Source organism: Pelodiscus sinensis, chromosome 9 (assembly GCF_052426305.1).
Source record: "Pelodiscus sinensis isolate ZL-2025 chromosome 9, ASM5242630v1, whole genome shotgun sequence".
In the NCBI taxonomy this organism is placed as follows: Eukaryota; Metazoa; Chordata; order Testudines; family Trionychidae; genus Pelodiscus; species Pelodiscus sinensis.
This window is the reverse complement of record NC_143060.1, coordinates 67,102,423-67,122,238: the sequence shown is the minus strand read 5'-3', so window position 1 is coordinate 67,122,238 and position 19,816 is coordinate 67,102,423. Positions and strand designations below refer to the sequence as shown.

The following is a 19,816-nucleotide window of genomic DNA, read 5'->3' as shown; positions in this document are numbered from 1 at the left end:
TCACAGAATGCTTTTCTCCCCCGCGATGGACCCGCCCCAAAGCTCACGCTCCCCTGAGTCCACGTTCAGGGTTTGTCATCTGCTCCGCACGGGCTGCCGTTTGGGCTCCTCTGCCTTTTGTGCCCTCGCGGTGACTCGCCGCAGGACCAGGCTGAGACCCTGCCCTCCCAGGGGGTGCAGGAGGGTCTGGTACTGTGGGTCAGGGATACTGGTCCGTAGATGCTTCGTGGCCTACAACTTTAGGGCTCGTGCTCAGTTGCTGAATTCAAATGACGCTGATGGAAAACTCCTGATGCTGCAGGAGAGGGCACCAAAGTCTCCCCGGGTGGTTCCCAGAATGTGGGGGCAGGCCCTGCCCTCTCCGGGAGGTGCTGCGGGCGGGCGGAAGCCAGCCTTTGCACACTGACCTGCACGCTGTAGGTCGTCACCAAGCAGAGGCACAGTGTCTAGTGATCTGCGGGAAGAATCCAAGCAGGCACTGCTGGCCCTCATCTGCCTCCGGCTGCGACCGCGTCCCAGCCAAAGGCAGCGCCACTGGTGGGGGAGCAGACTTGTTTCGAAGAGCAGCCCCTGGGATAGAAGGTGTGTCGGTCAGGTTGAGCCGTGCCTGTTCCCAGGGGAGCGCACGCTTGGGAGGGCCCTCGGGAGCTTTTCTCCGAAGTGTTGCCTTGAGGCGGCTGCTGACTTGGCTTAATCAATTCTTGTTCTAGGGCTCCCTGTAGACCAGTTGTGTCAGCATGACGGCATCTGCTTGGATGTGGGCAGCAGCCACCGCTGCCAGTGCCGTCTGGGCTATGCTGGAAGCTACTGTGCAGAGCAGCTGGACGAATGCGCCTCCAACCCGTGCCGGAACGGTGCCACCTGCCGCGACTACCTGGGGGGGTATCAGTGCGAGGTAAAGCCGGGCAGTGCAGAAGAGACACCCGGCAGACGCTTCGCTCTTACTGGCCTGCGTTCTCGTTGCACAGCTCTTCCCTCGCCTTTCGTGTGCTCTGTTCCCTTTAATAGTTCCCAGGCCCTTTGCTAGCCTGTCTGGTCATTTTCCAAACAGCCCTGAGATTTACTCAAGTTGTCGTGGGTCTGCACGTACCCAAGACAGTAACCTGGGCGTAAGCCAAGAGTGACAAGGCAAGAGCAGCCTGGCCCCCAGAAAGGGGAGGGGAAGATGTCGGGTTCTTTCTCCTTCCAGAAGAGAGTCCCTCCACATTAGTGACACTTGCTGGTTATATCGAACAGGAAGAGCTCTGGGTAACAGCTGGTCACAGTACAGAGCTCTAAAGCTCTTAGCAACTTGGGCAAACAGTCAAACAAGATTTGAAGTGGGAAAAACCACAGCTAATATAGCTGAGAATAAGGCCACGTCTTCACTTTCTGAAAGATCGACACTGTGGTGATCGATCTTCCAGAGCTCGATTTAGCGGGTCTAGCAAAGACATGCTAAATCGAACACTGAGAGTGCCTCTGCTGACACTGGTACTCGTCAGATCAGGAGTAGTAAGGGAAGCTGAGGACAGCATTTGCTCCCATTGCCCTCCCGCTGTGGCAATGCTGCCGAAGTTTGAACTGAGGTACGTGGACTCCAGCAAGGCAATTAACAGAGCTAGGGTTGTGTATCTTCACCTGAACTTCCGCGCAAGGCTAGACCTGGCCCGAGTTGAAACTCGGCTACTGGCAGGGAGGGAAGCAGCATTCCTGAAGGGCCTGGCAGCTGCGGGTGGACAGTGTTCAGGATGAGGAGATATGGCAGCTTGTTACTAATATGTTAGAACCCCGCGGGGTGGATTTCGTCACCTCCCCCACCCCTAACTTCTGTGACGACGTGAAAGTAAACGAGAGCATATGGAAAAAATTGCCAGTGCTCATCTTGTGGGGAAGTGGGGCCCAGTGGCTCCCCAGGCTGGAAGGGGCCCCTCTGGCTGCTATACAGGCGTGCTGCTGTTCCAGCTCTCGCTCCCAGGCCGGATTGGGGAGGCACGTTTCAGAGGGGGTTGACTTTACGTGCCACTTAAAATACAGGCCAGCTTCTACAGCAGGGGCGTGCTCAGAGTTCCCTGGGGCCAGCGTGAGGGTCCGTGGACTTGTAACTGTTGGTCCCAGGACGCTAGCGGCGAGGCGGGGGGCGATCTCTGAGGGCCTGCAAGAGCTCTGCTTAGCTCGACAGCCTGTGCACCTCCACCGATTCCCCGGCTCTGTCCGCAGGGCAGGCTCACCCCCTCCAGACACTGTGGGAGCTCAGGCTGCGCTTGGCTGCCTGCGCCGTCCCGCAGAGAGCCCGGTGGTGCACAGCCCCGTAGTGTGTCCCAGCTTCCCTGCGGGTGTGCCGCTCCCGGCCGGGGGCAGCTTCTTTACGCTTGTCTGCTTCTCATACCACTAGTGTGTGCCCGGGTACCAAGGCGTCAACTGTGAGTACGAAGTGGATGAGTGCCAGCTCCAGCCCTGCCAGAACGGAGGAACCTGCATTGACCGCGTCAATCATTTCATGTGCTCCTGCCCGCCAGGAACTCGGGGTAGGGAACTCGTAGTTACGCCAGCTGTGCTGGTGAACTGACCGTAATGGGGACCATCCAGTCCCCAGGCCTGAGCCTCCTGCCGTGGGAGAGGGGCTGTCCGGCCAGACGTGCCGAGAGCTGGGAGACACGTCCTCCCTGAGCCCTTTGCAGTGTAAGGCCTGGAATGATGTGAGCCAGGATGGGATCAGCTGGGTAGCAGGTGCCTTGGTGCCCTTTGTTCTTAGGGGCTAAGATTTCAGCCTCCACTTAACCTCAGACCCAGGATCCCTTTGCGGGAAGGAAGTCTGAATGAATCTGGTCAAACCTGCTCTGCTGCAGGATTTTCATTACCCCCCAGTCCTCCACCAGCTGGCAGCCTCGTCTGTTCAGTGATGAGGATTCTGGCCCCTCCCAGGCCGTCTTGTTTGAATAAAACCTGGGCTCAGACCTAGCCGCCATTTTCCTTAAGCTCTTGGTTTTGCTGTAGCAGATTTAAAGAAAGGGAGGGTCAAATATTGGCACCAGTCAGCAAATATTTCTCTCCCGTGTCCTTTTCCAAACCAAACAAGCCCAGTTCACTCGGCTTTTCTGCAAGATTTTGTTTCCTGAGCCACTTACAAACATGTTGATCTTTCTCTGAACCCTCCTGTTCTATTTCTGAAACGTGACACCCCTGCTGGAGCACCGGTCCCAGCGAGGGCCAAATCTGTGCCCGGCACAGCTGAACAGGCCGTTTGAAGTGGCTTATACAGCCGCATCCGCCCCTTGCTGTGTGCGGTTAACCTCCTCCTGCTCTCCGATCACACGCTCGTGGGCGTGCCCAGCCAGGGTCCCCAGTCTAGATAATCCCTGTGGGAACCACCTTCTGTTTTATCACATTTCCTGTACCGTTTTCGACCCATTCCTCCAGGTCAAAGAGCGCAGCCGTGGGACCTGCCTCGTAGTTAGCGGTGTAAAATGGTGCGTGTAGGAAGGAAAAGCCAAATTCCCAAAGGGCAGCGGGGATGCGGGCAGGCCTGTGGGCGTTCATAGATGACACGCGAGTCAGCAGCATCAGGGTGTTACAGAACAGCAAGTGTTGTGGGGAGTTACATAAATCGGAGGTGAGGGAAATACGGTAATTCCAGCGACTACTTGACTAGTCAGTTACCGTTACTTAACAACCGTAGTTCCCTGCCCTCTACAAGCTTGTGTTCTACCCGCAGACTCTTCTGTCGGCTTGTCTCATTGGCGATAGTGTGAACCGTCGACCCAGACTCTTGTCGTTAGGCTTCAGGGTTACTCTCGGCAGCCTGTAGGCCTTGTGCATCGCAAGGCAGAGCTGTGGGGCGGTGCTCAGCAAACAGTCGCTCCACCCTAGGACAGAATCGAGGGCTCTGAAAGTAGCTGCCTGCCTGCAGCAAACATTGGAGCCGCTTCAGAAGCGCTGGGCTGCCGTGCCTCCATCTACCCCACCTGCTCATGGGGTGGTCTGAGCTGACGGACGTGCATCGGGCAGGGGTCCCGTTAAAGCGGGAGCAGAGCCCGCGGGCTGGGATTTAGTGGAGGGGAGATGTGGAAAGTTGGTGACTGATGAGACCTGAGGCCCTGGCTTCTCGTCTGTTTTCACAGGCCCTCGGTGTGAGGAGAACATTGACGACTGTGCGGCTGGGGGAGAGCCCCACTGCTTTCATGGCGGGCAGTGCGTTGACCAGATTGGGGGCTACAGCTGCCGCTGCCTGCCTGGCTTCGCCGGCGAGCGCTGCGAGGGGGATGTGAACGAGTGCCTCTCCAACCCTTGCAGCCCCCAGGGCAGCCTCGACTGCATCCAGCTGGTGAACGACTTCACGTGTGTCTGTCGCCAGGCCTTCACCGGTGAGCATCTGGGGACGCCACCGGTTCCCCCGCAGCCCTCCAACCTTCCCCTGCCTACCCTGCCCTAGGGCTGCTGGCTTCCCCGGTCCCCGTCCCTCCCCGCCTCGCCTGCCTCCTGCGCGACGGGCGGCACCGGCGACCAGTCCCCTTCCCTCCCGCCCCTCCTGCCTCCTGCGCGACGGGCGGCACCGACGACCAGTCCCCTTCCCTCCCGCCTCGCCTGCCTCCTGCGCGACGGGCGGCACCGGCGACCAGTCCCCGTCCCTCCCGCCTCGCCTGCCTCCTGCGCGACGGGCGGCACCGACGACCAGTCCCCTTCCCTCCCGCCTCGCCTGCCTCCTGCGCGACGGGCGGCACCGACGACCAGTCCCCTTCCCTCCCCGCCCCTCCTGCCTCCTGCGCGACGGGCGGCACCGACGACCAGTCCCCTTCCCTCCCGCCTCGCCTGCCTCCTGCGTGACGGGCGGCACCGACGACCAGTCCCCTTCCCTCCCGCCCCTCCTGCCTCCTGCGTGACGGGCGGCACCGACGACCAGTCCCCTTCCCTCCCCGCCCCTCCTGCCTCCTGCGCGACGGGCGGCACCGGCGACCAGTCCCCTTCCCTCCCGCCTCGCCTGCCTCCTGCGCGACGGGCGGCACCGGCGACCAGTCCCCTTCCCTCCCCGCCCCTCCTGCGTGACGGGCGGCACCGACGACCAGTCCCCTTCCCTCCCGCCTCGCCTGCCTCCTGCGCGACGGGCGGCACCGGCGACCAGTCCCCTTCCCTCCCGCCTCGCCTGCCTCCTGCGCGACGGGCGGCACCGGCGACCAGTCCCCTTCCCTCCCGCCTCGCCTGCCTCCTGCGTGACGGGCGGCACCGACGACCAGTCCCCTTCCCTCCCGCCCCTCCTGCCTCCTGCGCGACGGGCGGCACCGACGACCAGTCCCCTTCCCTCCCCGCCCCTCCTGCCTCCTGCGCGACGGGCGGCACCGGCGACCAGTCCCCTTCCCTCCCGCCCCTCCTGCCTCCTGCGCGACGGGCGGCACCGGCGACCAGTCCCCTTCCCTCCCCGCCCCTCCTGCCTCCTGCGCGACGGGCGGCACCGGCGACCAGTCCCCTTCCCTCCCGCCTCGCCTGCCTCCTGCGCGACGGGCGGCACCGGCAACCAGTCCCCTTCCCTCCCGCCCCTCCTGCCTCCTGCGCGACGGGCGGCACCGGCAACCAGTCCCCTTCCCTCCCGCCCCTCCTGCCTCCTGCGCGACGGGCGGCACCGGCGACCAGTCTCCTTCCCTCCCCGCCCCTCCTGCCTCCTGCGCGACGGGCGGCACCGGCGACCAGTCCCCTTCCCTCCCGCCCCTCCTGCGTGACGGGCGGCACCGACGACCAGTCCCCTTCCCTCCCGCCCCTCCTGCGTGACGGGCGGCACCGGCGACCAGTCCCCGTCCCTCCCGCCCCTCCTGCACGACGGGCGGCACCGACGACCAGTCCCCTTCCCTCCCGCCCCTCCTGCCTCCTGCGTGACGGGCGGCACCGGCGACCAGTCCCCTTCCCTCCCGCCCCTCCTGCCTCCTGCGTGACGGGCGGCACCGGCGACCAGTCCCCTTCCCTCCCCGCCCCTCCTGCCTCCTGCGCGACGGGCGGCACCGGCGACCAGTCCCCTTCCCTCCCCGCCCCTCCTGCCTCCTGCGCGACGGGCGGCACCGACGACCAGTCCCCTTCCCTCCCCGCCCCTCCTGCCCCCTGCGTGACGGGCGGCACCGGCGACCAGTCCCCTTCCCTCCCGCCCCTCCTGCCTCCTGCGCGACGGGCGGCACCGACGACCAGTCCCCTTCCCTCCCGCCTCGCCTGCCTCCTGCGCGACGGGCGGCACCGGCGACCAGTCCCCTTCCCTCCCGCCCCTCCTGCCTCCTGCGTGACGGGCGGCACCAGCGACCAGTCCCCTTCCCTCCCGCCCCTCCTGCCTCCTGCGTGACGGGCGGCACCGACGACCAGTCCCCTTCCCTCCCGCCCCTCCTGCGTGACGGGCGGCACCGACGACCAGTCCCCTTCCCTCCCGCCTCACCTGCCTCCTGCGCGACGGGCGGCACCGACGACCAGTCCCTGTGCCTCCCGCCCCTCCTGCGTGACGGGCGGCACTGACCGCCAATCTGTGCTCACTGGTGCTCCCAGAACCATGCTTCAAGGTGCTCTTCTCCCTGGGGTTCGGCTCCGAGGGGCCTGCTCCCCTTTTCTGGGGACCCTGGCTTGCGGTGCACTCTGTGTTTGCCGGCTCCCCTCCTGTCTGAGCAAGGTGCCGTGTGCGCGGTGCAGCCCCTCTCTCCAGACTGACCTGCCTCCGCATCTTTGCTCCTCCGGGGGCTGGCTGCCGAGGGGCAGTCGGCTTTCCCCCGCCAGACGCGGTGTTGTCAGTGGGCTCTCGACTCTGCTGCTGCTCTGACTGCAGGGGTGATGCAGCAGCCCCCGACGTAGCTGTAGTCCAGGCGATACCGGGGCCCTGCTGTCCGAGGGGCTTTCTGCGGCTCCCTGCCCTCGCCAGGTGCAGGGACACTGGGGACAGAGCGAATGAGGCTCACAGCTGGGGGGGAGCTGTTGTCATGTCGTCTTGGAAAATAGCCTCTTGATGTGAACTTGTGTGCTCCCCTCCCCCTCCTCAGGGCGTCGCTGTGAGACCGTCATGGACGTGTGCGCCCAGCAGCCTTGTCGCAATGGCGGGGCGTGTGCACTTGCCAGTCATGTCCCTGAGGGGTTCGCCTGCCAGTGCCCTCCAGTAAGTGCCGTGGCCTTGCATTGCACGTGCTCACCCGGCCCTCCCCCCATCTGGCCCCAATGGCCCGAAGCCCTGGCAGCAGGTAACAAGGCCAGGTCCTCGCAGCCACCGTCAAACGGCTTGGCCTGAGTCCTGGCTGCAGGGCAAGTGTGCGCCCCGGGCTCTGTGCACAGCTGTCGGCTGGGCTGCCCTCCTCTCCCCGTGCTCCAGCCTCTCTTTGGAGCGCCGGGGGGAAGCTTTCTCCATGCCAGCCCTCGCAGTGCCCGTGGGAGAGCTTAGCCTCTCGCCAGGCCTGGCACTGGCTTGAAAATCGTCAGGGCTTTGGCCACTCCACGGAGCGCTCTCCTGCAGCGACCACGCGAGGGGGCGATTCCTGACAGCTGTCGCCGTGGGAGGAAGCGGGACGAGCACGTTGACTTCCCCGGGCCAGGCCGGGCAGACGCGCGGCGAGGTGCAGGGGCCAGCTCCCTGGTGGGCGTTCTGGTGCCCCCGGCTGTGGGGAACTGACAGACTCGTGCCAGGCCGACCTCTCTTCTCTAATGGCTCTGCCCTGCCCGCTTCTCTCCTAGGGCTACGCTGGGTTCCAGTGCGAGCTGGGCAGCCCCAGCGCCTGCGGGCTGGTGACGTGCAGGCAAGGGGAGCAGTGCGTCCAGTTCCCCTCGGGGCCCCGGTGCTACTGCCCAGCGCTGCCGGCGGGCGAGGCCTGCCAGACGAACACGGGCTGTGCCAGCGCCCCGTGCCAGAACGGCGGCACCTGCCACCCCAGGGCGCAGCCCCCTCACTACTATTGCCGGTGTCCCGGGGGCGCGGAGGGCAGCCAGTGTGAACGCCTCGCGCGCCCCAGCCAGCCGCTGGAGGGATGCCAGAGCCAGCACTGCGCGGAGAGAGCCGGGGACACCTACTGCGACGCCGACTGCAACACGCACGCCTGCCAGTGGGACGGGGGCGACTGCTCCCTGAGCGTGGCCGACCCCTGGGCCAAGTGCCCCGCCTCGCTGCAGTGCTGGCAGCGGCTCAACGGCCAGTGCGACGAGCCCTGCAACACGCCCCAGTGCCTCTTCGACAACTTCGAGTGCCAGCCGCGCGGCCGGCTCTGCAGGTAAGGCCTGGGCCAGGGACCCCCCTCTGGCTAGCAGCCCCCGCCCCGCGCGGCCGGCTCTGCAGGTAAGGCCTGGGCCGGGCCCCCCTCACCTCCCCCGCTAGCAGCCCCTGCCCCGCGCGGCCGGCTCTGCAGGTAAGGCCTGGGCCGGGGACCCCCTCACCTCCCCCGCTAGCAGCCCCCGCCCCGCGCGGCCGGCTCTGCAGGTAAGGCCCCCCCGACCCTCCTCCGGCTAGCAGCCCCCGCCCCGCGCGGCCGGCTCTGCAGGTAAGGCCTGGGCCGGGCCCCCCTCACCTCCCCCGCTAGCAGCCCCCGCCCCGCGCGGCCGGCTCTGCAGGTAAGGCCTGGGCCGGGCCCCCCCGACCCTCCTCCGGCTAGCAGCCCCCGCCCCGCGCGGCCGGCTCTGCAGGTAAGGCCTGGGCCGGGCCCCCCCGACCCTCCTCCGGCTAGCAGCCCCCGCCCCGCGCGGCCGGCTCTGCAGGTAAGGCCCCCCCGACCCTCCTCCGGCTAGCAGCCCCCGCCCCGCGCGGCCGGCTCTGCAAGTAAGGCCTGGGCCGGGCCCCCCCAATCCCCCTCCGGCTAGCAGCCCCCGCCCCGCAGCGCCCATGCAGCGTGGCGCGCTCCCTCGCACTGCCCGTCCACAGGCTTTGGAGATGGCTGTGGGATGGGCGCAGCTGGGGGCAGAGCTCAGCGGCACCGCATGCGAGCTGCTTCCAGAACCCACAGCAAAGTCGGCTCCTCTCCTGCTTCCCCGGAAAGCCAAGCCCCCCCAGCCGGTGCTTCCTGAGGCCCTGGGGAAAGGGCGTGTCTAGGTGTCGCTAGCCCCCCAACCTGCCACCTCCCTGCCCGGCTGCCAGGCTGAGGTCTGCGGCAGAGCCCTTCATCCCTAGCAGTGCCGTGGGGACCAGCCCGGAGCCAGGCGGCCTGCGGGTATTCGTGCCCCAGCCCCCGGCGGGAAGGCCTCAGCTGCTGTAACCCCCAGGTACGACGGGTACTGTGCGGATCACTACGGGGACGGGCACTGCGACCAGGGCTGCAACAGCGAGGAGTGCGGCTGGGACGGGCTGGACTGCGCCGGCGACAAAGCCGAGAAGCTGGCTCAAGGGACCCTGGTCGTGGTGGTGCTGATGGCCCCCGAGGAGCTGCTGCGCGACGCCCGCAGCTTCCTGCGCTCCTTGGGGGCCGTGCTGCACACCAACCTGAGGATCAAGCTGGACTCGCAGGGAGAGCCCATGGTGTTCCCATACTACTGGGAGAGGCCGGCAGCCCGGAGTCGCCGGTCGCTCCCAGTCCAGCGCCGGCCCAGGGAGCTGGAGCTGGAGCAGGAGCAGGAGCAGGAGGTCATTGGGTGAGTGAACTTCTTGGTGCCTCCCCAGACGGGCGCTGGGGCCCAACTTCCCTTCTGCCCAGGGAGGCTCCCGCTCCGCGGCTCGCTCGGGCCAATGCTCGGCTGCAGGGCTAGCCTGGGAGAGGGCGTGGTCGGCAGGACGGATCCGCTGTGGCCCTGCTCACGCCTCTGCCCTGTGGCTGTTCCCGCAGCACGAGGGTGTTCCTGGAAATCGACAACCGGCAGTGCGTGGAAGATTCAGACCAGTGCTTGACGAGCACGGAGGACGCTGCCGCTCTGTTGGCAGCTCAGGCTATCAAGGGCCTGCTGCGCTACCCCTTCGTGTCCGTGCGGAGTAAGTAACGCTGGGGCGGGGTCTGGCGCAGTGCTTGGTGCAGCGCACGGAGTGGCGGGTTTAACGCTCCATCGGCCTTGGTCCCCCGTCCAACACCGACCCTGTAGCCATGCGCCCGCTGGCATTGCAGGTGTGGGCGGCTGCCGTGGGCGTGTGCGGCACGCGTGGCCTAGCGAAGGTGTCACAGTTGGTGGCATGGAGCGTAACGCGGCTTCTAAAACCCGCACGTGGCAGCCTGTGTTGCAGGGCCATGCGGGAAATTGAACTCCCCTTTACCTGTCCAGCAGGACGCGCCCCGACCTCTACATGTTTAACAGGCGCCTTTAAAAAACCCAGCCAGCCCGAGTTCCCGCCTGTCTGCTGCAAAATGCCCCGCGATTGTGCCCGAACCTGAGCCCTGGCTACGAGATTCGGCCGCGGGCCAGGAACCGCACCTGGCTGTGCCGGGGCTAATTTGGGAAGGAGGTCTTGAGCAAAGAGCGGGGTCTGCGCCAGAGCTGCTGCGCACGTGGCTGAGTACCGTGTGCACAGAGTGTGTGCCACTTGTTCAGGGTCTCGCAGGGGGGTCGTGCCAACAGCTGGGCACTGCTTCCACCCTGGCGGTTGCTGCCCGGCGCCCCTGTGGCCCCTGGACGAGGGGTGGAGGTGTGTGTCCAGTCCCAGGCCCGCTGGCTCACCGGGCATAGCCCGAGCCTGCGCCCCCGCGCCCCAGGAGCCCCTCGTTCCAGCCCCTCAGGCCCTGCCATCCTGAGGAGGAGGCGCCCAGAGCGAAGGAGGCTGGAGGAGCTGTCGGAAGAGCACTGACCTTGCTGTGTTCCCCTTGGGCTTTGTAGGTGAGCCGTGGCTGCCCCAGGAGCCCCAGCTGCTGTATCTCCTTGCGGTGGTAGCTGTGATCGTCCTGTTCATCCTGCTGCTGGGGGTGCTGCTGGCAAAGAGGAAGCGCAAGCACGGCTCCCTCTGGCTGCCCGAGGGCTTCGTTCTGCGCCGGGACCCCAGCAACAGCAAGCGCAGAGAGCCCGTTGGGGAAGACGCAGTGGGGCTGAAGTAAGTGTGTGCTGGTCGCGCGGTGCCTTTGTGTGAACCCCGCTGTCAGTAACAGTCTTGCACTGCCTCTAGGGCCAGGCGGGGGTGAGCGACCAGCATGGGGGTGGAAATAGGAACGTGTCTGAGCATGGCCTGCCCTTCGGCTCGTCCCTTGACTTGCCACTGAGCTAACCAAGCGCAGAGCTCTGTGCCGCTGGCTTGTGGCAATGAGGGACTAATGGAGCGCAGACTCCCCTCCGCTGCTCGCTTTGGGAAGTCGCCCCTGTGCGCGGCGCGGGGTCTCGCCGCTCTGCCGCCCCCTGCACGGCAGTGTCCTCGTCCGGGCACGGCCGGAGCCTGGCACGCCGTTCTCCCCCGTCTGCACCTGCCTCCGTGGCCAGCTGCAGCTTCTGCCTAGAGGGTCTGGCGCTGACCTTTCTCCAGGGCTAGTCTGGGCCCTGCCGGTTCCCTGGGGACGCTGCCTCTTCAGGTGCCCAGGCTCCCCACAGACTCAACCTGTCTGGGGCCCCCCTGTCCCGCCCTCCTCCGTTGGGCAGGGTCTCTGTGCTCTTAAGGTGCCCCTGTGCCCACGGGCAGAGCAGCCCCAAATGCCTGGCTCACGGTAGGGCCGGGGTGCCCGCCTGGACAGCAGCAGGGACTAGTGAGCCAAGCCACAAGCCTCATCTTTTCCCTCTCCACCCTCAGCACCTCCGTCTCGGTCCAGGTGCTGCCCGCCAGTCCGCTCTCTCCCGCTTGGGTCGGGGGCACTGCATGCCCACGTTCTCCACCACAGTGCCACCGCCTAGGCTTCGCTGCGGTGGCGACTCCTGCTGGCCGGTCTGGGAGGTAGCTCAGTTCGGCAGCAGGGCGCCTCTTCTGCCCGTGTCTCGTCCGTTGTTCACTCTCCTGCTGCCACCACCGGGCTCTGGGCCATGTCGCTCCCGGGGACCGCGGCACACGCAGGGCACGTTCCAGGCAGCGCGCTGCCGGCTGAGGACACGTCTTCTCCCGTTGATTTAGGGATCTGTCCAGTCAAGCCGCAGAGGGCAGTTTGGCTGATTGCAGCCCCACCGAGCCCTGGACAGGGAACGGAGGCCCAGCGCCTAAGAGAGCAAAGGTAACTGGTGCTAGGCATTGACCGCTCCCTTCTCACCCCCTGCTGCCGCCTGTGCTCGTGTGACGTGCCCCTGTACCGCACCTCACAGACCCTCCAACGGGGTCCCAGCGTCCGGTCACTGCCACGATTCGGAGCAGTGCGCTCCGGGCCAGAGCCCTCCCTGGACAGCGCTCATGCCCTGCCGGGGGAGGAGGCGTTTGCAAGCCCTGCTCAGCTATTGCCCAGTGGGAGCTGCAACACCGAGTCATTGCTTCAGCACCGGCTGCTCTGGGACTTTACACGCTCCGTTTCCCTGCCAGGCTGAAGCGCAGGCTCTGCTGTCGGAAGGCGAGGAGCAGGTAGATCAGCGCCAGTGGACACAGCAACACCTGGAGGCAGCTGACATCTGCGGGACTCCGTCCCTGGCCCTTACACCCCCGCAGGAGGCCCTGGAGACGGAGGGGCTGGACGTCAATGTGCGAGGGCCAGGTCAGTCTGCCCTGTGTCTGAGAGAAGCTGTAGCCCTACGGACAGCTCCCAAGGATAGAACAGCCGCACCTAACCTAGTGTGTGCGCTTGTAGCCCTAGGGACAGCTCCTAGGATAGAACAGCCGCACCTAACCTAGTGTGCGCTTGTAGGCCTACGGACAGCTCCTAGGATTAGAACAGCCGCGTCTAACCCAGTATGCGCTTGTAGGCCTAGGGACAGCTCCCAAGGATAGAACAGCTGCACCTAACCCAGTGTGTGCGCTTGTAGGCCTACGGACAGCTCCTAGGATTAGAACAGCCGCATCTAACCCAGTGTGTGTGCTTGTAGGCCTACGGACAGCTCCTAGAGTTAGAACAGCCGCATCTAACCCAGTGTGTGTGCTTGTAGGCCTACGGACAGCTCCTAGAGTTAGAACAGCCGCACCTAACCCAGTGTGTGTGCTTGTAGGCCTACGGACAGCTCCTAGAGTTAGAACAGCCGCATCCAACCCAGTGTGTGTGCTTGTAGGCCTACGGACAGCTCCTAGAGTTAGAACAGCTGCATCTAACCCAGTGTGTGTGCTTGTAGGCCTACAGACAGCTCCTAGAGTTAGAACAGCCGCATCTAACCCAGTGTGTGTGCTTGTAGGCCTACAGACAGCTCCTAGAGTTAGAACAGCTGCATCTAACCCAGTGTGTGTGCTTGTAGGCCTACAGACAGCTCCTAGAGTTAGAACAGCCGCATCCAACCCAGTGTGTGTGCTTGTAGGCCTACGGACAGCTCCTAGGATTAGAACAGCCGCGCCTAACCCAGTGTGTGTGCTTGTAGGCCTACGGACAGCTCCTAGAGTTAGAACAGCTGCATCCAACCCAGTGTCTGACCAAAAGCTCCAGGGAGACAGAGACACTCCTACTGTGCAGACTAGAATGTCTGTGGAGACAGACCCATGGTCGGTGCTGCTTGGAGTGTAGCGTGAAAGAATTCCCAGGCTCACACAAGGGGGGACTGGGCGCACTGACTAAGGGCCGTCTCGGAGGCCCCTGAAGGCAATAAAACTCCCAAAGGCAGCGGCCTCGGCACGCTGGAGCGGAGGTGAGGGCTGAGTTCCTATGCTGGAAATGACCAATAGCGTCTCTCGACTAGGGGTGGTATTGCTGCACTGGTGTGTGGCCTGCGCGGAGGCGGGAGCGGGAGCTGATCCCGTTGACCACAGGAAGGGAAGCCAGCTACGTAACACGCAGGCGTGGTCGGCTGTGCGCACAAGCGTGGGCTGTGTCCTGGGGCGGAGTGGCAGCAGACAGGGCCGCAGCCCTATGGCCTCGCTTCACGTACCGTGCTCCCTTTGGCCGCCCCTGCGACCTGCCTCTCCTCCGCTGCGGGCGTCCCCAGGGCTCTGCCGGCCGAAGTGCCTAGGTGCATGGTCCTGTGCGGCCGCGCTGAGCCAGGCCGGCTGCCTTTCTCCGGCCAGTGCGGCAGCAAGGGGTGCGCTGGAACGTCTGGGCGTGTCCTGGGGTGCTCTTACTCCGGCCCGGCCCGTGTGACCACTGGGCTCTCTTGCTACTTCCCCTTCTGGCCCTAGTGCGGCTGCTGACTGAGCCAGCTGTGAGCAGGGCCTGGCCACTCAGCTTCTGCAGGCTGGAAGCTCTCAGGTGACCTGTGCTCCTGGCCCGGTGGCTGGCAGGCAGCTCCCCAGTGGGGCCGGCGTCGCGTGGCGTGGCGAGGGAAAAGGCGCTGCTGCGTCGCTGGCTCTTCGGGGCACAAACAAGGCCGTTCCGGTTTCTCCTCTGCTGCAGATGGCTGCACCCCCCTCATGTTGGCCTCTCGCTGGGTGGGCAGCTCCGAGGTCAGTGATGAAGACGAAGACACAGAAGATTCTTCAGCAAATATCATCACAGACTTGATTTATCAGGGCGCCAGCGTGCAGGCCCAAACAGACCGCACCGGGGAGATGGCGCTGCACTTGGCAGCCCGCTATTCGAGAGCGGACGCGGCGAAGCGCTTGCTAGACGCGGGTGCCGATGCAAATGCCCGAGACAACATGGGGAGGTCTCCCCTGCATGCGGCCGTGGCAGCTGATGCGCAGGGGGTCTTCCAGGTAAGCCATGGAGGGATTCCCTTGCGGGCCCACCCCGAAGGCTGGAGCTGGGCATGTGCCGCGTAGGGGCTCTCCCGCGCCGGACTGAGCCGTGCCTTGGCCCGAGTGGAAGGGCGAAGGTTCTTTGTGGGTCTGGATTGCGGGGGCGTGCTGCGCGGGGGCGATCGGTCCGTGGCCTCGCCGCACGGAATGGTAAAACTCCCCTTGCCCGCCCCAGATCCTGATCCGCAATCGAGTGACGGACCTGGACGCGCGGATGAACGACGGCACCACCCCGCTGATCCTGGCTGCCCGCCTGGCGGTGGAAGGGATGGTGACCGAGCTGATCAACTGCCAGGCCGACGTCAACGCCGTGGATGACCATGGTACTGCGGGGCCTGGGAAGGAGCCGCTGGCTCTAGGCTGCAGCGTTTCACCGGCACAGCGCTGGCAGGCTCGAGGGCAGCTGGGCTGCGTGGTGCTGAATGCCTGGCCAGGCCCGTGGGGGCTGCCTGGAGAGGCCTGGAAGTGTGGGGGGGCAGGGGGTTGTGCTGAGACTTTCTGCAGCCTCACGGGTGCAGTGAGCCTCCTGGCGGGGCTGTGCCCTGGGTGCCAGGGAGGGGCCTGTCGAGGCGGCGGCGGCAGGGCTGGCCATGCTGGGAGGAGCTGGAGGTCGCCCGGCTCAGCTGGTCCCCAGGGAGGGTGGGGGAGACGCCGCCCCCTTGGTGCATTGCTGAAGGGCCTGGATTTCCCCACAGGCAAATCGGCTCTGCACTGGGCTGCCGCTGTGAACAACGTGGAGGCAACGCTGGTGCTGCTGAAAAACGGAGCCAACCGAGACATGCAGGACAACAAGGTAGAGCGGGTGTGCTCAGGGCGCTGCCTCCCGGCGCTCTGCCCCGGGACGGCCAGGCTCCCTTCAGCCTTCCAAAGGGCTGGAGCCAGCAGCTCCCCTTGGCCCCACCCCGCCTCGGTTCCTTCCCCCGCGGGGCGTAAGGGCTCCCCTCGGCGGCGAGCCAGGCCGGCTCCGTGGGGGGGCCCGGCTGCTGAGAGGTCTCTGCTTTCAGGAGGAGACTCCGCTGTTCCTGGCAGCGCGGGAAGGGAGTTTTGAAGCAGCCAAAGTCCTGCTGGACCATTTTGCCAACCGAGACATCACAGACCACATGGATCGCCTGCCGCGGGACGTGGCCCAGGACCGGATGCACCACGACATCGTGCACCTGCTGAGCGAGTACAACCTGAGCCCGAGCCCCGCCGGCCACCCGGGCGCCATGCTCAGCTCCCTCTCGCCGGTGATCTGCGGCCCCCACGGCCCCTTCCTCAGGCTGAAGCAGGCTTCCGGAGGCAAGAAGCCACGAAAGCCCAGTGCCAAGGGCCTGGCCCCCCAGCTCAGCAAGGAGGCGAAGAGGAAGGGCAAGAAGCCGGGGAGTGGCAGCAAGGGCCAGTTCGCGGAGAGCTCCGTGACCCTCTCGCCAGTCGATTCCCTGGAGTCTCCCCACGCGTTCGTGTCCGACCCGACGTCGTCTCCCGTCATGCCCTCCCCGGGGGCTTTCCCCACGTCCCCGCACGCCCGGCTCGCGGCCACCTCGGCACAGGCCATGTCCTTCCCCGGCCTGCACGAGCTGCCGCCCCTGGGCGGGGGCAGCGGCACGGTGCTCCCCTCCGTCAGCCAGCTGCTGGCGCCGCACAGGCTCACCCCTCCGAACTGCGGGCTCCGGCCGGCGCCCGCCTCTGCCGACTGGCTGGGTCGGCTGGAGCTGAGCGAGCCCCCGTACAGCGAGCTCTTCAGCATGGCCCCCCCCTGCCTGCCTCAACCCAACGGGAAGCCCGGGGCAGCCTCCCGGGTCTCCCTGCCGCCCATTATGACTTTCCAGCTGGTTCCCAAAGGCAGCCTGTCCCAGCAGGTGCCAGCCAACTGCGCGCAGAATCTAGCCGGCCCCCTGAGCTCCATGTACCAGGTGCCAGATGTGGCTCCTGGGCCGGGCGCCTCCTTCCCTGCGGCAGTGCTCCCCCCACAGGACGGCCACGTGGCACAGAGCAACCTGCCAGCCTATCGCCCGTGTCCGAGCTCGGTGGGCAAGTACCCCACCCCGCCCTCGCAGCACAGCTGCGCCTCCGCCGCCACAGAACGGACTCCCAGCCGCCCCCGGCACCTGCCCGGGGAGCACCCCTACCTGACGCCCTCCCCCGAGTCACCTGATCAGTGGTCGAGCTCCTCCCCGCACTCAGCCTCCGACTGGTCGGACGTGGCCACCAGCCCCAGCCTGGGCAGCGGCCAGCGAGGGCCTGCAGCTCCCATGGCCGAGCCGCAGCGCAGCAACATGCAGGTCTACGCCTGACGGTCCTACCGGCGGTCGCCCGGCGCGGCAGTGAAGAGCCACGTCGGAGACGCTGGGGCTGTCGGGCCGCCCCAGCCGCTTCCCCAGGGACGGCGAGATCGCTCCCTACGTACGAGTCTCTGGGCCTCCTCTGCTCCGCTAGTGCTGCTTCCTGGTGCTCAGCCAGAGCACACCGTCCCGTTATCCCCTCGCTCTGCTGCAAGCCCGCCCTAGCGACCCCCGTCCAGTAACCAGCACGCCCCGTGGCAGCACCTCCTCCCCCAGCGCCTCCTGAACTCTCGCCTGCCTCGAGTCTTCCAGCTGCCAGCCCCCAAATCGTCCTGAGCCAAGTCTCCACGGCCTCCCCCCGCCCCACCCCACTTCTACCTCAGGCTGCCGGCCCCTCCTGCACACTACGCGGCGGAGCCCTGGGCTCGGAGCCAGCCGCCAGGCACCGTGTGTCCAAGAGCAGGCTGCTGGAAGTGGAGCAGGGGCACAGGCCAACCCTCCGCTTCAGGAGGCGTCCTCGCCCTGCCCGGGGGCTCCGGGGCCGCTGCAGTCTCCCAGCTGAGCCGAGCGTTGGGCTGCGGCGCCCTGGCCCTGTGGGGTCAGTGCTCTGTCGGCGCAGGTTGGAATCCTGCGCCTGCACCACTCGCCTGTGCTCCTGCGCCCCTCCGCCCTCAGGTAGGGGGTGCTGCCCTGCGGAGGCGCTGGAGCAGCCTCCCGCCACACTGTGCGCCCCGCCAAGGCGGGCTGGCTCACGCCGCCAGACTGCTCCAGACAGCTGCCCCTCCCCGAGAGCTCAGATGTCCTCGAGGCAGCCAAGCAGACGCGGCCCTTGGCTCTGCAGTCCGCTCCAGCGCAGCTCCGGCCTGCGCGGCTGTGGGGCCGTTGGAGCCCATGGGAGTTCTGCAGCACCCTGTGCTGCTGGGCTGGGAACCGTTTCTGGGTCAGGGGCTGCTGCCCCACAGGAAAACGTCAGGGGCCACACACGCGAGAAGCCAAAACCCCTCACGGACGCGGCCCCCGACTGACCCTCCCTGCATTCCCCTCGCACGCTCCAGGCCCCTGCCCCCCACTGCAGCCCGGGGGCTGGGTCCCGGCGATCCGGGGCCTTAGGTCCCCACCCCCAGCTCTACGTTACAGAGCCTTCCTTGAGCCGTAACTGGACGGGTGCGCTGCTCCTCCTCCTCCTTGCGGCCGCCCGGCCAGCTCCCTTCCCCGGGCTCTGCACAAGCCGAGGGGAGAAGTCGGTTCCTAGATGTTGCCTTAATTCTACCTCTCCCAGAGACCCCTGCCCGGGCCCATTCCACGGAGCTGTGCGCACTCTGCCCTGCCCCCGGGGCCCAGCTGCAGTATTGCGAGCGGCACCCGCGCCGCGGCGGGAGGAGCAGGCTGCATTTCCCCATTCGTGACTCAAAGGTACATGAAGGCAGGACCTTGGCGGGATCGTTCGTAGGCCCCGTTCTGGGCGGGCGCTGTCGCCCCTTTGGTGCAATGCTTCTGACGCACACGCACGAGGCGCAGAGAGAGGCAGCTGACTCGGCCTCTGCCCCGGCGGGCTTGGGGCTGAGAGAAGCAAGAGTTGCTTCGTAAGTGCCAAAGGAGGGGCTTCTGCCGCGAGCCCTGCAGCTCCCCGGTGCCTTTCCGGCGTTGGGCCGTTGCAAAGCCAGCGTGCGCTCTGGTGCGCCCCAGTGCCGCCCGGCCCGGGGGCGTGGCTGAGATCTGCTGGGGGCAGTATATCCTGGCAGCAGGAGCCGCTCACGGCAGCGTTTGCCTAGGACGTAGCAGGAACATACGTGCTTATTTTTACACTTTTTTAAAAAAAGTCTATTATGAAAATAGTTGCTAAAAATTGTATCAGCATTTTTATCCCCAATAAAGTTCTCACTCGCTGCCTCCGCTTCACGGGGCCTTGCTCGGCCAGTCTGCTGCTCCTCCCTCTTGGGCCAGGGCACGGCGAGCTGTGTTCAGTATCCACACCCCTTCCCCGCCCTGGAGGAAATCACCAAGGGGCCCGTCACTTCCCAGCCTGCTGTGGCAGCGCGTCGTGTTCCCCCGATCCTGCACCCCCGTAGCAGCAAGAAGAGACTCCGCCAGCCGGTAGAACGGGGGTTAGTGCTGCTCCCCGACAGCGCAGCACAGACGGGACGTGGCTCCAGGAGTCAGGGCCAGGCAGCCTCAGGCCCCTGACCCCTCAGCACTCAGCGTAGTCTCTTCTCTTCCCGTTTTCCCAGCCAAGACTGCCCCTTCCCCAAGCCCCACACGTCCTGTGTCCCCGCCCTTCCCTGCACAGGTGAGAACCGGCTGGGCCATGGATTGTGTGACCTGAGGGTGCTCAGGGCCCCACCCCCCCCCCGCTGGGCAGTGCTTACAGATGCAGGCCAGTAGGGGTCACTCAAGCCTAGTGCCCAGAGACTGGCCGAATGGACAGCACCCCCCACTACCTCACACCTGCCCCAGCACTGCTGCAGAATGGGCGGTGGGGCTGGTACCCAAATCCCATAGCCCCCCGGCCATTGGCAGACTAGGCCGGTCCAGTCCCTGCCGCCCTGTCCTCAAGGGGATGTCCTGAGACACTTCTCGAGGGCACCTGGCCCTGGCACAAGGCGTCTTGTCTGCCGGCTGTGGGTCCGCTCCCTGGGCTGCAGCCTCTGGTGCCCCGCTCCAGCCGCAGCCCGTCCTTCCAGCAGCGCCGGTAGCAGGGGGTTGGTCCGTGGGCCCAGCAACGCCCGCGTTGGGCTGCCTGGGCACCCCGTGCTGGGTGTTCCTGGGTGCTGACATCGCTCGCCCGGGCTCTGGGCCAAAGCAGCAGCCTTGTGAAACAGCCAGTCCTGTGGCTGTTTCCCTGCCGGTTTCGGCGTACTGTGGGGGGCGGGCGGGGGTCCGGTGTCCCCGATTGCTTCTCAGGTGAATGCAGTCCTGCCGCAGAGCGGGCCTTCCCTTGCCAGCCACGGGCTGACGG

At 66.0% G+C, this 19,816-nt stretch overlaps 1 protein-coding gene across 1 annotated transcript in view; it reads left to right on the top strand.

Annotated features, from left to right (window-relative positions):
* The window catches only part of NOTCH2 (notch receptor 2), a 78,406-nt gene extending 59,658 nt beyond the window's left edge, over positions 1-18,748 (top strand). The window contains exons 20-33 of the mRNA XM_089780646.1: positions 711-895; positions 2,375-2,507; positions 4,101-4,343; positions 6,978-7,090; positions 7,660-8,189; positions 9,172-9,537; positions 9,729-9,871; positions 10,705-10,915; positions 11,915-12,011; positions 12,311-12,479; positions 14,253-14,554; positions 14,772-14,919; positions 15,292-15,389; positions 15,601-18,748. Coding sequence (XP_089636772.1) covers positions 711-895; positions 2,375-2,507; positions 4,101-4,343; positions 6,978-7,090; positions 7,660-8,189; positions 9,172-9,537; positions 9,729-9,871; positions 10,705-10,915; positions 11,915-12,011; positions 12,311-12,479; positions 14,253-14,554; positions 14,772-14,919; positions 15,292-15,389; positions 15,601-16,872 — 4,010 coding nt within the window. The 3' untranslated portion in view covers positions 16,873-18,748. The remainder of the gene's footprint in view (positions 1-710; positions 896-2,374; positions 2,508-4,100; positions 4,344-6,977; positions 7,091-7,659; positions 8,190-9,171; positions 9,538-9,728; positions 9,872-10,704; positions 10,916-11,914; positions 12,012-12,310; positions 12,480-14,252; positions 14,555-14,771; positions 14,920-15,291; positions 15,390-15,600) is intronic.
* The last annotated feature ends 1,068 nt before the right edge of the window (positions 18,749-19,816 follow it).